This window comes from Cyprinodon tularosa, unplaced genomic scaffold (assembly GCF_016077235.1).
Source record: "Cyprinodon tularosa strain WSP-4 unplaced genomic scaffold, ASM1607723v1 ctg172, whole genome shotgun sequence".
NCBI lineage: Eukaryota > Metazoa > Chordata > Actinopteri > Cyprinodontiformes > Cyprinodontidae > Cyprinodon > Cyprinodon tularosa.
In genome coordinates this window covers 1,029,274-1,047,638 of record NW_024038551.1, presented here as the reverse complement: position 1 = coordinate 1,047,638, position 18,365 = coordinate 1,029,274, and the positions used below count along the sequence as shown (strand labels likewise).

At 42.7% G+C, this 18,365-nt stretch overlaps 2 protein-coding genes across 4 annotated transcripts; both read right to left on the bottom strand.

Annotated features, from left to right (window-relative positions):
• Window positions 1-2,230: 2,230 nt before the first annotated feature.
• On the bottom strand, window positions 2,231-3,989 carry LOC119781200 (olfactory receptor 52N4-like). 3 transcript variants are annotated; one of them, XM_038281598.1, is made up of 2 exons: window positions 3,965-3,989; window positions 2,231-3,771 (listed from the first exon to the last, which is right to left on the bottom strand). In XM_038281598.1, the coding sequence occupies exon 2, from the start codon at window positions 3,765-3,767 to the stop codon at window positions 2,799-2,801; it is 969 nt and encodes a 322-aa protein (XP_038137526.1). In that variant the 5' UTR covers window positions 3,768-3,771; window positions 3,965-3,989; the 3' UTR covers window positions 2,231-2,798. The 3 variants fall into 3 exon arrangements, with proteins under 3 accessions (XP_038137526.1, XP_038137527.1, XP_038137528.1); XM_038281599.1 differs by having other exon boundaries at window positions 3,840-3,984; XM_038281600.1 differs by having other exon boundaries at window positions 2,231-3,767; window positions 3,965-3,984.
• Window positions 3,990-14,172: 10,183 nt separating this feature from the next.
• On the bottom strand, window positions 14,173-15,167 carry LOC119781201 (olfactory receptor 52N4-like). Its single transcript, XM_038281602.1, has one exon. It carries the CDS (start codon window positions 15,148-15,150, stop codon window positions 14,173-14,175), a length of 978 nt encoding a protein of 325 aa, XP_038137530.1. The 5' UTR covers window positions 15,151-15,167.
• Window positions 15,168-18,365: the final 3,198 nt, after the last annotated feature.

Sequence of the window (18,365 nt, the reverse complement as noted above, 5' to 3'; positions counted from 1 at the left end):
TCTCAGACCCATCTAGTGTACCCTTTCTAGTCTCACGCCCCTCTAGTGTACCCTCCCTAGTGCACTCTGATGTCCCTTCTCCACTCTCAGAGCCCTCTGGTGTCCCCTCTCCATGATCAAAACCCACTGGTTTCCCCTCTCTATGGTCAGGTCTCCTTAGTGTTCCCTCCTTAGTGCACCCATCAGCGAGCTCTGTGCCATCTAGAGACCCCTGAGCAAGCTCTGTGCTGTCCAGAGACCCCTGAGCCCTCTGATGAACTGGTCCCACATTTTGAGCTGAAGGAGGGTTTGTCCTCAAGGCTCCTCAGTGGGTGCTCCTCACCTCCAAGGCCATCCAAGGCCCCTCAGCAGGTGCTCCTCGCCTCCAAGGCCCCTCAGCGGGCACTCCTCACGTCCAGAGCCTCTCAGCGGGCGCTCCTCACCTCCAAGGCCCCACAGCAGATGTATGTTAAAGCTGAAGGTGAACACAAACCTATATACGTAAAAACTTAACTTGGGGTTGATAACAAAAAATGTAAGTTTTTTATTGGGACCTCACTGTGCTAAGCAAATCCTCGATATTTTATTTTATTACCTAAGAAATAAGGTATTTTCATTTACCCATTACAATGCACTCGACGGCCACTAGGGGTATGAGTACCCCCAGTAGGGGTATGAGTACCCTTAGGTCGCTGCCCTAAATAACCAAGCTCATTTTTACATCAGAGATATGATGATTATCCCATTGACATGAAAACTGGCTCAGACCAGATTTACTTTTACTAGGCAGATCCTAGCTATCTAACTCTTCTTAATTTGAAAGTAAAGTTCATACCTTGGGGTGTGGCTAGACAATAAACTTTTTTTTTCTCAGCTTTTATTGTCATTACACTGTCATAAGTACAGAGCAATGAAATTAACTCTGCATTTAACTCATCCCCTTGGGGAGCAGTGGGCTGCCAGGGAGCAGTGTGGGGTGAAGAGACTTGCTCAGAGAACCAGTGTGGGAGTTAGGCTTGAAGTCAGAACCTCAGGATTCCAAGTGCAATGCCCTAAACACTAGGCCACCACTCCCTTTTATCTTTTTTTTCTTATTTTTTTTTTAACTGGAATACTCAACATACAACAACCACCTGCACAGGAAGACAGAGCAGGATGTACTTCCTGATGAGACTGAGGTTGTTTAACAAGCTGTTTGAGATGGTCTACCATTCTGTGGTTGCTAGTGTTCTCTTCTACCCTGATGTGTGCTGTGGAAGCAGCACATCCAATAAGGACACCTCCAGAATGGATAAACTGGTGAGGTGAGCCAGCTTTGTGATTGGCAAGAAGCTGGACTGTCTGGACGGTGGTAGAGACAAGGACACAACAAAATGCTGGACATTATTTGACAGTCTTTGCCACTCAGAGGAGCCTGGTCAGTGGGAGACTGCTCCTTTCCAAATGTAGGACCAACAAACTGCTGAACTCCCTTGTTCCTCAAGCCATAAAGATGTACAACTCCTCACTTGGGGGAAGGAGGAGTTGATAGGAAGATGGATAAGGGTCATCACCCCCCCTCCTTGGACATCTTGTGCAAAACTTTACCTATTGTAACTCGTGCAACATTCTTTTCTCTCACTGTGCAATAACACATGCCAACTACTGTGTAGCCTGTATAATTTTTTACTTATTTATAAGGTCAGTACATCGCTGCTGTAACATATTACAGGACATTACAACTTTTCTTATGATCTTTTGTATTATATACAATCTTTTTATATTGTCTGTTGTATTTTTATATTTAATAGCATCTTGCTTTAACTCTTGCTAATGGAAAGCGTTCTCTCTCCAGTTCTTTTTCTTCAAAATAGATCACTCAGGACAAACTCTTTGAATAACACACCATAATATATATGTATTAAATTACCATGAGACATGACAACAGATTTTGATAGAAATTGTAATCTTACTTAGATCAGAGAAGTTGCTTGGGGTGACAGAAGGCAGCTGCTTACCAAACGGGCTCACTTCTCGTGAAGTGGCCCCGATTCACCATTAGAGAATAATTTTATACAACTCCAGTGTGCCACCTCATTACATCATAACATCAGACACGTTTGCAGATGAGGAGACATCCATGGCTCCAGCATTTCAGCTATACACTTTGTTCTTAGCTGAAGGACACGCTATCATTTGATTCCCAAATCTTTGCCACGTACATAGTGAAGATATGGTGAAATGTATATCTGGGCAGAGGAATTGTCCTAATTAGATAAACTACTGGGGAAAACATTAGTTCTGACACACAACAGGCAGGTTATATTGTGTAATAAACTCACACATCATCAATGATAATCACCCTAACACTCTACCCTTTGTACTCTATATAAGGTACTTTAACCAGAATTTCCTGGAAGGAGTAATCCAAATGGATAAATAAAGTTGAGTTTCAGTCTAAAAGTCCAAATTATTGCTACTATTTTTGCTTCGTGTCTGGGTTTAGGGGTAAACACCTGAGTTTCATCCTTCACTGTTGCATGATTTCTCAGCGTGAGTGATTGCTGCAAATCAACAACAATATGCAAGACAATGTCCACTGTAGCTACATGTTCATCCAAGATTAGAAATTTCAGCAAAGTCAATGAAAATTTTCCTTAAATAAAGCAATTTTAACTAATTGCCCTGGATGATTTAAAGTAAATGTTTAAAGTGCCTAGGGGAAACGTGTTGTAAAATCACTTCACATTAGTAAAGTAAATAAATAAAGTACCCAAAATTGTAGATTGACATCTGAGATAAAATGGATTTATTGTATTTAAGTGATGACATTTATTTAATTATTTCTTTTTAGGTTTCATCAACAATTTAGTTTTACATGATTTTTTATGAAGACATAGCCTGTATAAGAAAGTTCGTATCTCCCTTGACTGTAAACCATAAATGATAGGGTTCAGACTGCCCGGCACAATAACAAACAGAATAGCAGAGAGTTTTCTATAATCTGAGTACTGAGGGAATCGATGGAGAATGACAATTGCTACACCACTCAGTGACATAATAAGATAAACAACCAGATGAGTGCTGCAGGTCTTAACGGCTTTGTTGTTTAAGGATTTGTTCTTAGTGCTCAGACAGACAGCAGTGATCTTACCATAGGTTAGAACAATGCAGCCAATAGATGCTACATACAGCAGCACAGTGAAAGCTAGACCATAGATGTTATTAATGACAACACTCTCACAGGAGAGCTTGAAAAGAGACGCGTTATCACAGAACGGGTTGGTGATGAGAGTCCTACATCGGTTCAGCCGTACGGTCAGACCAATCAGAATTACAATCAGAACAAATGGTGCTCCCCATGAGAACACTATCAACTGAACAATTATTTTCCTGGTCATTATTGTGCTATAGTGCAGAGGATGACATATGGCCACATACCTGTCAAAGGCCATTACCATCAGTACAGTGTGTGAAGTAGTGCCAAACATGTGTGTAATAAAAGCCTGAACCACACATTCATAATAACCGATGAGACGCTCAGCAGGAGGCAGTAAGATGTCTGAGAGCAAACGGGGTAAAATATGAGTACTTCCAATGATATCACTGATGGTCAGGTTACAAAACAGCACATACATTGGCTGATGAAGATTCTTTTCAATAAAAATTATTGTTAAAATTCCCAAATTCATAATCATAAAAATGATGTACGAAAACAGAAAGAGGAAAAAGACGAGCTGAACAGAATCTTCTGGAACCTTTAAGCCCTCCAGCTGGAGTATGGGGCTGTTGAAGGTGTGGTTTTCCATCTAGCTGAAAAATAAAGAAATGCTTTACAAAACTGGCAAATTGCTGCTGAAATTATGTTAAAAAGCACTTACTTAACAAGGTATACTTAACAAAGGAAATAAATGGAGATCTCAACAAATGTAGAAGATATTAGTAGACAGTGTTTAAGACTATTAAACCCATTTTATATAATAATAGACTGAAAAATAGACAGAACCTGCTTGTGTTAAAGTGGCTTCATCACCTGAAGAATGAATGTTGATGTATTTGTACAGGTAGTTTTAACATTGGGGGAGTGTCCTGTAGCCTCAATGATGTAATGTCTAGGAATCTACATTCTTTACTTTCTTCTGCCTGTAACTCTGTCCTTATGGCTGTTGCTCTACACTGTAAAGGTACATTCACAACAAACAAAACCTGCAAAAATGTTGGCAATTTTCCTTGCTTTTTGCTGCTTGCTTTGGGAGATTGGAGAAGACTGCCTGGGAAAAAGGGCATCAGAGTAGGGGATAGGTTTGCTTGGCAGACTGAGTGGGGAAGCGGGAGAAATGCTAGCCTTGACAGTGGTGTTGGATGTAGGACGTTGCCCTTGAGCCAAACAATTGTTGGTTGAACCCCTGGCCTTGCCTGTCAAACTTGCTAACTTCCTAACCAAAATTTTGGTCAAAGTGACCAATTTGTATTGGTTTGCCCCTTTACCAAGATTGGTTGTTGTAAACTAAGGATTAATTGGACACATGACTACCAACCGGATTGGTTGATTTTTTTGGTTGTATTGACCTGATTTGTAGTTAAATCTGTTGACCAGGAAGCAGAGTTATAGTTTAACACATCTATCTGCAGCTTCTGTACCATTACCTACTCATTACTCCATCCAGACACTGTCTTGCCAAAATCAAATAAATTAGAAAAGAATCCTAAAGGAGTAAATCACTGTAAACTAATTAAAATTGGAATATTTCCGATTAAAACTATTAAATGTGGTTTACTTAACATAGGGTCTCTTTCTTCAAACTGTCTGTTTTTTAATGATTTGATTTGTGATGATTGCAGTGAATTTTGTAATCTTTTGGCACCATAGACCATCATTTGTTTTGAGAGCATGGGATTGTTTGTTACTGTTATGCTGATGATACTCAGCTATATTGGTCTGTAAATCCAAATGAAACTACCCATTACATAGATTTTAGGCATGTCAAGATATTATATTTGGACTAGAGTCACTGAAGATTAAGCTGATTAGTCAGTCACTTCATTTGAATGGGAATACATTGATCTCAGATAATAAAGTAAAATATCTTGGTGTTATTTTTTTACAGATCACTTGAAGTTCCTTATTGCATCTTCTGAATATTGCATAATATATATATACCGTATTTTCACGACTATAAGGCGCACTTAAACGTCTTTTTTTACCCTCAAAATGTGCGGTGCACCCTTTGGTGCGGTGCGCCCTATGTGTGTTGTAACTGCGACTTTTGAGACCACCTCATTGAGGAGATGATGAAAGAGTGGCTGAATGTAAGGAGACCAGGTGTTTTTTTTCCACTCATCACCATCACTGTTAATATGTAACTCCATGCGTGCCCATCTCACAGCTGATGTGAAAAACATGGGGAAACAAATTAACGCTGTGCTCGCTGTTCAACCACTCGACATCGGTGCGAACCGGACCCAGCAAGTGCAGCAGAAGCAGCGAGTTTACATGCAAAGTCAATAGTTGACGCGCGTATAGGCGCAGCAAAAGGTCCCGCAGCGCGTTTTGAGCAGCAGGCGCAGCGGGTCGGGAGCGTGGAGAAGAGATGGAAAAATTGAAGTTTTGCTGCTGGACGCGCCGCATCAACCAATCAGAGAAGCTGATCTGGGAGCTGACAGCGAGACAGACACAGCGCTCTGATGACATATGATATCAACGCAAATGAAAAAGGCTGGATGGATGAGATGATCAAAGCGTGGCTGAGGCAGGTGTATGTGAGGAGACCAGGTGGTTTTTTCCACGCATCACCATCGCTACGTGCCCATCTCACAGCCGATGTGAAAAAAAAGGTGAATCAAATGAACGCTGTGCTCGCCGTTATCCCGGGGGGTCTGACAAAGGAACTTCAACCGCTCGACATCGGTGTGAACCGGCCGTTCAAAGTAAGGCTGCAAGCGGCGTGGGAGCGATGGATGACCGACAGAGACCACAGTTTCAGGATAAGTGGAAGGCAGCGCCGGGCAAGTTACGCCACCGTTTGCGGATGGATTGTAGATGCTTGGACTAACGTGTCTGCTGGCTCTGTTGTTCAAGCTTTCGCAAAAGCCGGCATTATTTCTGAGGAGCCGCCCGGCACGGAAAGTGACTCTGACAGCGAAGAGGGGGAAATTGGCATGTCTGATTTAGCGCAGCTGTTTAATTCAGAAACAGAGGATGATGACTTTTTAAGGGATTTGATTAATACTTTGTAATAAATACATGAATAAACCACAATCATACTCAGTTTTGCTTCCGCTCTATTTTTCTACCTGAAAACTTAATTCAACAGCAGCCTCTGGGCCGGGTCTCCTCCTCTTCAGCGCGGTGGCTGGCAGGTGTTTTTTCATCTAAATAATCTAAATCTTGCAGCTATATTTGCTGTGATCAGTGGGAATAAAGTAGTTTTAATATGTTTTTAAGTGAGAAAGTCCACCTGAAAACTTAATAATTGCAGTCAGTTCATCCAGATTATCTATTTCTGTCGGAGGCGCTCAGACCCCCACATACCAGCGGTGCACCGACAGTAGAAATCCTTTCATCAGCAGCCTCTAGGCCGGGCAGCCTCCGGGTTCACGCGGTGGCTGGCAGGTGTTTTTCATCTAAATAAATTAAACTACAGGCACCAGGATACCGGTAATAAAAGCGAACATATTCTGCGGCAGGTTTCAGGATTTTAAGTTAATTTAGGAGTGATCACAGCGCTGTGTCATCTGCGATGTGTCTGTCTCACGGCCAGCTCCCAGGTTTGATTAATACTTTGTAATAAATACATGAATAAAGCACAATCATACTCAGTTTTGCCCCCGCTGTATTTTTAAATGCGCAGTAGAGGTATTTAAAGGTAGTAGAGGACATGTACCTGTATATAAAAAACGCGCCCTATAGTCCCATGCGCCTTATGTGTGTGTTAAATACAGAAATGGCACACATAACTGAGACTGCGCCTTTTAGTACGGTGCGCCTTATGGTCGTGAAAATACGGTATACATAATATACATATTGTCCAGGTGTTTAAAAAAAAACAAAAAAAAAAAAATTATAATTAATCCACTGGACTTTGTTTCCAAGTTTGAAGCCTTTTCGCTTCCCATCCAGGAAGGTTTTTCAATTAAAAATGTCAGAAATAGCATTAATTCAAGGCTTTATAGAGTGGACAAAAAACAAAGTCTTGCTTTGGTTTAGAAAACATGCAAATTGAACCAGATGAACGGCTCCGCCCCTTAGGAATGGGCAGTCGCTTGTGTTCTTTGTTAGCATGCGGGGGTTGCGATGATAGTGGGAAGGAATCAAATCTATCGCTGCAATGTAGGTTTTTGAAAGCTGAAACCCCCTCTGTTTAAGGTTGTTTTTTCTTTCTTAACATACGTGGGTCCCTTTACATCCTTCTCAAACTACCTGTCTTCTTTGTCCAAAATGTGAACATTGTGGTCCTCAAAAGAATGTCCTTTATCCATGTGATGTAGATGTACCGCCTAGTTTTGTCCAGAGCAGGCCGCTCTTCTCCACTGTCGCCATATGCACGCTTGGTATGAGGGATTGCCTTTGAGTAAATGAGTCAATGCAATCAGCTTGTTTTGCCTAGATGGAAAACTTTGAACCAGTCTGATTGTATGATCTGGTTGGATTGTCTCTCTAAAGTGCCTTAAGATTATATGTGTTAATTGGCGCTATATAAATAAACTGAATTGTATTGGAATTAAAACCCGAAGTCGGTACCAAGACTACTTCTCCTAGGTCTCCGTCCTGGCCTCCGCAGACTCACCCACGCATGTTCGTTATCCCTAAGCCTATGGAATTATAAGATAGGATTCAAAGGGATTGCTATGGTGGAGGACAAGATTTGCAGACCATCCTACTGTATTGATCTTAAGGCCCCATTGTCTTCAACACGAAGCTGGCCAATCTAGCAGCCGAAATCATCCATTAATTTCTTGTAACCTTAATTCCATGACAGCTACCATCGATTTAACAGTTGAAATGTTGGTCTGTATTTTTTAGTGACCATTTTTTTGTGACCATTTCCACAGTAATGTATTGTTATACACAGATGTGAATGTACAGTTAAAAAAAGAAAAGTACCTGATTGAACCTTTAGGGGTACACCCCTATTAATTATATCTCCAAGGTGTATATATATATATATATATATATATATATATATATATATATATATATATATATATATATATATATATATATATATATATATATATATATATATATATATATATACTGTATATAAACTGTTTTCTCACCCCTCGTGGGGTGGTATGTGTCATCCTCAAGCTCGGGTCCTCTACCAGAGGCCTGGGAGTTTGAGGGTTCTGCGCAGTATCTTAGCCGTTCCTAGGACTGCGCTCTTCTGGACAGAGACCTCTGATGTTTTACCTGGAATCTGCTGTAGCCACTCTCCCAGTTTGGGGGTCACAGCCCCCAGTGCTCCAATTACCACTGGCACCACTGCTGCTCTTATTTTCCACATCTTTTCTAGCTCCTCCTTCAGCCCTTGGTATTTCTCAAGCTTCTCGTGTTCTTTCTTCTTGATGTTGCTGTCGCTTGGTATTGCCACATCTATCACTACTGCCTTCTTCTGCTGTTTGTCGATCAACACGATGTCTGGTTGGTTAGCCATCACCTGTTTGTCAGTCTGGATCTTGAAGTCCCATAGGATCTTAGCTCGGTCATTCTCAACTACCTTAGTAGCTGTCTTCCATTTTGACCTTGGGACTTCCAGCCCATGCTCATGGCAGATGTTCCTATACACTATGACAGCAACCTGGTTGTGGCGTTCCATGTATGCACTTCCTGCCTGCATTTTACACCCTGCTGTTATGTGCTGTATTGTTTCAGAGGCATCTTTGCACAGTCTTCACCGGGGGTCCTGCCTGGTGTGGTAGACCCTGGCCTCTATTGATCTTGTACTGAGTGCCTGTTCTTGTGCTGCCATGATTAGTGCCTCTGTGCTGTCCTTCAGTCCAGCCTTTTCCAGCCACTGGTAGGATTTTCTGATATCAGCCACTTTTATTTGTCTGTGGTATACGCCGTGCAGCGGCTTGTCCCTCCATGATGGTTCTCCTTCCTCTTTCTTGTCCTCACTTTCGGTTTTCTCCTGCCTGAGGTATTCACCAAGCCATTTGTCTTTGGGGGCCATCTTTCTGATGTACTCCTGGGTCTTAGTTGTTTCATCCTGGACAGTGGTCTTGACACTCACTAGCCCTCGGCCTCCCTCGCTACGCTTGGTGTACAGTCTCAGAGTGCTGGATTTGGGGTGGAACCCTCCATGCATTGTGAGGAGCTTTCTCATCTTGATGTCAGTAGCCTCTATCTCCTCCTTTGGCCAGTTTATTATACCAGCGGGGTATCTGATGACTGGTAGGGCATATGTGTTGATGGCTTGGATCTTGTTTTTCCCCTTCAGCTGACTTTTCAGGACCTGCCTTACTCTTTGTAGGTATTTAGCTGTGGCAGTCTTTCTTGCCATCTCCTCGTGGTTTTCGTTAGCGTGTGGCACCCCAAGGTATTTGTAGCTGTCCTGAACATCTGTAATGTGGCCTTCTGGTAGTTCAACCCCCTCGGTTCTGATCATCTTCCCTCTCTTTGAGACCATGCGACCGCACTTGTCCAGTTCGAATGACATCCCAATGTCGTTGCTGTAGATCCTGGTAGTGTGGATCAGTGAGTCGATGTCTCGCTCACTCCTGGCATACAGCTTGATTTCATCCATGTAGAGGAGGTGACTGATGATTGTTACGCTTCGGAATTGGTATCCATAGCCAGTCTTTATGTATATATATATATATATATATATATATGTGGCTGGTCTAAAGTGGGCCAGCTTGCGCAGCTTTGGGAACCAGTACCACATGTTGGGATCTGGAGGTCTGTCCATCTTCCTCCAGCAGAGGGTGCCTCTAGGTCTCCTGGAGCTGAGCTGACGATCACACCTACGATCCATCAGTCATCAGGAGACCAGCATATAAGCAGCGGCAGGACTACACTCCAGCGCCAGAGTGTTAAGCCAGTTATGGTTTGCGAAGCCTGAGCCAACCAGCCTGTCTGATTCTCTGATCCCCTGAACCTTGAACTTTAACCTGATCAGTTTTTGTCTTCTCTGCCTCCTAGGAAGAAACCTGACTGAACCCTTGAGCTCTGGAAGAGTTTCATCTGCTGAAATCTGCCTGCCGGCTCTCTGGAGCTCACCTGAAGAAACTACTGTCTGAACCTGCCTGCCCGACCTCAAGAAGAGGATCGGAAGAAGACTCTGGATCTGAACACTGATAAGTCTGAAGTCGAGCCCTGCCGTTGCTTAGTCCTCTGCCAACTTCAAGCCTCTGGACCCAACCCGGTTCCCCTCCTCAGCTGCTAAACCTGAAACACGTCACAGGTACAAACCTGCACAATTCCTCTGGCTAAGATCTTCAGCATCCTGGCTAACCAAACTGTCCCTCTCTACAGAGAACCCTGTGTGACCAGTCCCGGACCTGCTTCTCAGTATTATTCATATAACTTTGTGTTTATCTCAATAAACAGTCAAACTTTTCATCTGCCTCTGTTGTGTTCTGCATGTGGGTTAGAAACCTGAATCCCATCATGACACCACACAGGAGGTCTTGCAGAGAGTGGGGACCAACAAGCTGAGGCCCAGGTAGTAAATGTAGCTGAAGACTTCACACAGATCATTAGCACAGTTCCTCAGCAGCCTTGGGGGGATGGCATCCGGTTTCCCCTGTTTTAGTCTTTTCAGCTGGCCTCTCACCTGGATCGAGTGATTGTGTCTGTTTAACTCATCTGCAAACTTGGTGTTACTGCCTGAGGCCCTGCTGGTGGTCCTCTGCCCTAAGCTGGACATGTTCTTGAGACCATAGACATTATATATGTAGACACCTAATTGGACGTTGTGGGCAGTAAGGCTAACGTGCCTAGAGGGTGGCCATCTTGGATCGGACCACAGTTCAGACAGCTGCTGTAAGATTGGATAGGAGGCAGCTCATTTTAATCACATGAAAGATGAGTCAGAAATAATATTACAGGTCAAGTCGGGTTCCCTACTGAGCTCTATAAAGAGTTCTGGAACATTCTGGCCCCAACATTCCACAGAATGCTGCAGGAAACTCAATATAATGTCAAATTTCCAGTTAATATAAATTCTGCCACCATCCTGCTGAAAGGTGAACACCCTTTTTTTACTTTGGGCCCTTAATTTTACCTTATTACATCATGTTCTACTGACCCATATTAGTTTTGTATCATTTGAAGCTGTTACGAAGATGTTCGGTTTTGTTATAGCCAAGTAACGTCTTACAATGGGCAACGAGTTGAAGGCACAAACTAAACTGTTCATATATATGATTTATGGTACGAGAGCGAGATCATGTGTGGTTTGGCTTGGGACGCCTCAGGGTGCCTACAGCGACCGCTTGCGGTGCTCTCGTTGTTAGGAATCCAGTTTGTGTAGGTTTTGTTTGTTTTCCCTCCACCACTAGGTGGCGCCTGGTTCTCGTTGGCCTTCTCACACACCTGCGGATGGTTGTCTTATTACTCTTAAGCTGCTGACTGCCACTACCTCGACGCCGGAGTGTTTGCCAGTTTTGGGTACTCTAGCCAAGCTGAGGTTTGCTGAGTCAAACTGAGTTTTTGTTGAGTTTTAACGTTGTTGTTTTTTTATCTTTGCCTCTCGGCAGGAAGTCATCCTGCAAACTGGGTGTTTTGGACCTTCTCCCCCCTGGAAGGATTCTCTGAGTGTCAAACTGAGCTGAGGATTCAAACTGGTGGTTTGGATCAACTTTTCCGCCAGTATTGTTTGGGCCTCTCTCTGAGCAGGAGATTCATCTCCACAAGACACAGTTCAAGTACCACAGGAAATCTAAGTGTTAGTCAGCTCCTCCTCCTCGACCTGGTTTAACCCTGTCCGCCCTCCAACGAGCAAGTCTATTACTGGAACAACCCACACCGACTGGATTCAAAGAAAGACACCTTTTTCTGGAAACATGAGTCCTGTTGCCTTTATTCCCTTTTTCAAATCAAAGACACAAATTTCCCTCAGAGCCTGAACTAACTGCAGAATCTTCCCCTTCACTTTTCAGTCCCGGTTCGCCAGTGTTTAGAGCAGCACTGGACTCTTCTCTACCAACTCACAATAAACCTGTTAAACTTTCTCCTGGTCTCTTTGTTTGGTTTTCTGGATGTGGGTCAGATCTTTGAATAAAATCATGACACTCGTGTGGTTCCGTGGTGGCGGACGTGGGATACTGGCATGGTAGCTGTGCTTCCGCTGGGGGGGTCCGGGGTGGTTCTGGGGTTCAGGGGTCCCTGGGGCGTGTTATCCTCGGGCGGGTGCCCCACCGGTGCCACCGGGTCCATGGTCCTGGGATTATTGGATGTGAGTGTTATGTGTGAATGTACGTCCACGTTTTTTTGCACATCTTCACAGAGACTGTGTGGTGTGAGTGGGGCCACTAGGGTGGGGAGGCGAGAAAGACTTTTTTTTGTCAGGTTGGGGTCTGAACTGCTCCCTTTCCCAAGAACATCAGCCATTAGCTTGGCTGTTTCCATCCATACCTTTTTACATCTCTTTGCAAGTGATGAAGCAGTTGAAAATGTTTTATCATTATCTCTCCTCTTTTATCTTTTCTCCTTTTTTTCTGTTTTTTCTTTCCTGATCTACTTATATTGCAGTCTCCACATAATCTGTAAAACTCACTGCATAGTTATAATAAAGCAATTTATATACATTAATCAAGTACCCCCGGTGGGGAATCAGTGCTTTACACCAATGTATCCAATGCTTTGTATTGCATTTGGCTTGGTGATGTATGTTTGCTGACTGGGCTCTGTCAGTTAATGTATATAGCCTAGAATTTTGTAGCTGTGTTGCTATTGTTTACAAATACTTCCAATTTCTTATGATTCAACCAACAATTGACTGTGGAATATTTAGTATTGAGGACATTTTGTAATGTACTGTATTCAACCACGACAAGTCAGTGATTTTAAAATTATTTATTGAAAAGCAAGCAGGGTTTAAACAGCACTGGCTCCTGGGTGTGCAGCTCTCGATAACCGGCTGGAACGTCCTAGAGGCAGAGGGACAGGTTAGAGGCTGCAGAGGCAGGTTAGAACTGAGTTGAAAAAGCACTAACCTGGTAACAAGAGGAGCTAGTGCGCTGAGTGTAAGCCAGAGGCAAGCAGGAGGCTTCGGGGACAGGGACGTCCACTTGTTTGTGGGGGCAGACCGTTGAGCGATCGAGAAACTGTGCAGGCTTTCCAGGGGCTTTAATCCAGAGACAATCCAGGTTCGGTAACGGGGTCCAAAAAAGCAGCAGAGGCAGGATGGTGTAATCCAGCAGATATTTCCGATTTCAGTTCCAGGTCCAATTTCCTGATAAACACAGAGACTAAAGGGGGCAGGAAGCCTCAGGTACTCACAGGCAGGAAAGGGTTCAGAAGCACAGGTGGTCAATCCAGGATCCAGTATCAGAACTCAGACAGGCAGACAAATCCAGGGAGAGGGATCAGGCAGGCTCAGAACCAGGGGACAAAGACAGGTCTGTAGACAGGCAGGCAGGCAGGCAGGCAGGCAGGCAGGCAGAGATACAAACAGACAGACAGGTTCTTGATGTAACAGGCTGGAAGGTTCTTACCGGGCTGGCTCGAAACGATCTGGCACTGGAGACCGATCAGGATGAAGCTTATATGCAGATGGCGACAGGTGAAACCAATAGAGAAATTTGCAGAGCGGGTTGACACTGAACCAGAGAGTTAATTGGAGGCAGAATCAGCTCCAGTGCCACGATCATCACACATTTCACCAGTTTAGATATGATTGTTGCACAGTTGGCATCCTATTACAGTCTGCATATCTAGGATAATTTTATTCACCTGTGGTTGTGGAGATGATTTGAACATCTGATTTCAGTAATTTGTACATGTGAGCAAATGGCTTTGGCTATATATATATATATATATATATATATATATATATATATATATATATATATATATATATATATATATATATATTTTCTTGGTTTAACGCTGAGACTCTAGTCCATGACTATTGTAATTCTTTCCTATCAGGAAATTCACAAACTGTAGTTAAAAGCCTTCAGAGGTCTTGTGATAAAGTGAATGCAATGAATAATGGATTTATTGCCCAAATGCATGTTTCTTGTGTTTTAAGTTTTATTACATCAATCTTTCTGAGGTTTGATCAATGAATTAGTTTTACAGCATGGCAAACATTTTTGATGAAAACAAATCTTGTATAAGAAAGTTCGTATCTCCCTTGACTGTAAACCATAAATAATCGGGTTCAGGCTCCCCGGCACAATAACAAACAGAATAGCAGAGAGTTTTCTATAATCTGAGTACTGAGGGAACCGATGGAGAACTATAGATGAAACACCACTCAGTGACATAATAAGATAAACAACCAGATGAGTGCTGCAGGTCTTAACAGCTTTGTTACTTAAGGATTTGTTCTTAGTGCTCAGACAGACAGCAGTGATCTTACTATAGGTTAGAACAATGCAGCCAATAGATGTTGCAAACAGCAGAACAGTGAAAGCCAGACCATAGATGTTATTAATGACAACACTCTCACAGGAGAGCTTGAAAAGAGACGCGTTATCACAGAACGCGTGGGTGATGAGAGTCCTACATCGGTTCAGCCGTACGGTCAGACCAATCAGAATTACAACCAGAACAAATGGTGCTCCCCATGAGAACACTATCAACTGAACAATTATTTTCCTTGTCATTATTGTGCTATAGTGCAGAGGATGACAGATGGCCACATACCTGTCAAAGGCCATTACCATCAATACAGTATGTGAAGTAGTGCCAAACATATGTGTGATAAAAGCCTGAACCACACATTCATAATAACCGATGAGACGTTCAGCAGGAGGCAGTAAGATGTCTGAGAGCAAACGGGGTAAAATATGAGTACTTCCAATGATATCACTGACGGTCAGGTTACAAAACAGCACATACATCGGCTGATGAAGATTCTTTTCAAGAAAAATTATTGCTAAAATGCCCAAATTCATAATCATAAAGAAGATGTAGGAAAACAGAAAGAGGAAAAAGACGAGCTGAACAGAATCCTCTGGAACCTTTAAGCCCTCCATCTGGAGTATGGGGCTGTTGAAAGTGATGTTTTCCATCTAGCTTAAAAGAAAAAAATTTTCTGGTGAAATTATGTTAAAAAGCATCTACCTAATAAGCTTAGGTTAACAATTGAAATAAAGGAAAGTTGTAACAAATGTAGAAGAAATGTATAGACAGTGTTTAAGCCCCCTGTTTAAAAAATAGACTGATAACTGCTTGGTTTAAGGTTGCTTATTAGCTGAAGAATTAATGTACATGTATTTCTAGAGGCACTTTTAACACTAGGGGAGTGTCCTGTAGCGTCACTGTATGATGTAATGTTAAGAAATCCACATTCTTTACTTTCATCTCCCTGTAACTCTGGCCTTGTCGCTGTTTATCTAAATTGTCAAGGTGTGACAAAGGCTTTAAGTTAGATATGGGTGTAAGAAATAATGTGTTAAAAATTTAAGTACGAATTCTTCAGTGATTATATTTATTTTTGTTTAAGTAATAACAGCTAAATTGAACGTAGATGGGGAACTTAAAGAGCTTTAACCACAAACCACATCAAACGACAGAGTGGGGGGAAACTCTTAGTATAGACTTCTAAGTCTTTTTTTCCTCTACAAACACAATGAGGAATAAAAAAAAGGACCTTGGTTAGCCACACTCTTCTTTTTGTAACTTTATATCATTCACCAGGTCCTTACTATGAAATTTTTGATGAGTTTTCAGAGTTCCCATCCAGTTTAGTGTTGAATACTGACAGGGTCATCATAGAGGGGGACTTTAACATCCATGCTGACATTGAAGGGGATAGCTTTAGTGCAGCCTTTAATACTATCTGGCTCTGCGAGCCAGAGCCCTATGGCGGGCCAGTCCCCGAGCCAGAGTTAGGGTGGCCAGATGTCCAGCTTTAGGCAGTATTTCCACTGCATTGTCCGCTGTCTGGCCGACGTGTATTTGTCCTCCTTTATGAGGCATGAGGATTGTAGAGCAGGTTTTTTTTTTCATTTTGGCTGGGCTGCGGCCCAATATCCAATCATAAAATAAAAAAATGCATTAACTATCTGATCTAACTTTATTTAAGTTGTGTTGCATTTTTGTTACTCTCTGTTTGTCATGTTGGGATTTAGATGTCTATCCCACATGCAGAAACACTCGGAGGCAGGGAAAAAGTTCAAAGGTTTATTGACAAAATGTTTATAAAAATGTGAACTGGAACTTGGGTGGTCAGACTGGTCACGGCAGGATCACCACTGAGGAGGACAGAGAGGTTAGAGGAGTTCCAGGTAAACTGCCGTTTATGAGATGATGGGGTAAATACCTGCTCAGAGGTGGAACTGATCAGCAGGGGGAGAACTTTGACAGTCCAGAGGCTAGTCGGCAGGCAGAGGGCTGAGGGCAAGCAGAGACTGAACAGAGTGTAGGCAGGCGGAGGACTGAAAGCTAGGCAGAGGCTAACTGAGTGCAGGCAGGCAGAGTCCAGACTGAGATATTCTCCAGGATTTCAGGTTGAGCTGACAGGACTGGATCTGTGAGGCAGAAAGAAAGAGGGTCAGGCAGATTCACAAAAATCAGGGAAAACAGATCCAGAGAAGCAGGTTCAGGTTTTGCTGGTACCATTACTGGCAAACACTCTGGCAGGGAAGTGTCAGCCTGTTCCTCATTAAATAGGGCCTCCTGATGAGCAGCTGGAAGACAGGTGTTGCAGTCAGCTCAAGCCCTCACGAGATCTCGTGCGCCCTCTGGTGGAGAAGGTGGACAAAGCCTCCAGATCCCAACACTGTTGCCCGCTTGTGCCTGTCTCCTTTCCTCTATAGCTCCCTTCAATTTACTTCTATTCACACCTGCTCCATATTAGCTCATTCCATTCCAGTCCATTTTTTCTTCCCATATACATACACACATATATATATATATATATATATATATATATATATATATATATATATATATATATATATATTCTTGTTGTTACTTAGCTCCACATGTTTGTTTTCACCTGACGTCTCCTGGTTTTTGGTTTCTAGTATTTTGATTCTTGGATATTGTTTCTGTCATTTTCATTTTTATTTAATTAAACCTGCAAGAACTCATCTCTGCCTCCTTCATCTCTGCCTTTGGGTTCTCAACCAACCTCTACCCCACCTTTACACTTGGTGTTATATTTGATCAGGACTTGTCATTTGAATCCTGTAAGAGGTCTCAAGAATTTCTCTTGTTCATCTGCAGAATCTTGCAAAAATTAAAAATATACTGTCCAGGCATGATGATGAGAAATTAGTCCATGCATTTGTTACTTCAAGGCTTAAGGTTTTGTAATTCTGGGTTTTAACGTAAAGTCTCGGTGGGCACAGTTTGCACAAAAACTTGAGTGTTTTCTTTTTACCGACTCTTCCTTTGTTAGCTGAACAGACTCTGCCAAGCGCTTTGATAAACTAGCATCAGAAATATCTAGTAGATGGTCTGAATCGTGCACACTAGTATATGCTAATAGCTGCCATGAACCCTGACGTTATCCAAAAAAGTGTTGTTTTCAATTGAACGCAAACATGAGCTGTGTGTGTCGCTCATTATTCTTAGATCTAAGGCTGCTAAAAGCCGAACGGTCCCAGCTCCTGAATACCAGCAAGGTCAGAAGATTTGGCTCTCCACCAAGGACCTGCCCTTGAGGGTGGAAAGTAGGAAGCTGGCACCTTGGTTCATTGGGCCGTTACCTATTGCTGAGGTGGTGAACCTGGTGGCCGTCTGCCTCCAGCTCCTCCATTTCCAGTTTCACCTTTCTATCAGGGTTCACCACACTTTTCATGTGTCACGGTTGAAACCTGTTGTAATTTCTAGTGTCTGGGACTCTCTTTGTGGTGACTGCTGCTCTACGTTGGCAACCCGGTTGGCATGAACCATCCTCATCCTCTGGGTTCAGACTGAACTATGAGACCACACCATCCTTCACTTTGGTTCAGTTTTCAATAAACGTTTTGAGAAATCTCTTTGTCCACTTTTAATACTGTATCCTTCTGTTCTGAGCTTGACAAATACAAATTGGTCTCTTTGACCAAAATATAGGTTAAGTAGTAAGCAACTTTGAAAAATCTTTTTATGAAGGGCAATCTCCTACATCCAGCACCACTGTCAAAGCTAAGATCTCGTGGAGTTAAATACTCCATAGTAATGTTAGAATGACTCAGGTCATCCTGGGCGATCTCTGCAGTTATGATGTGATAGGCTTAGACTACATAGGGACAAAGGGACTCCTTTTCATCATTCTGCTTCATTCTATCTCTTC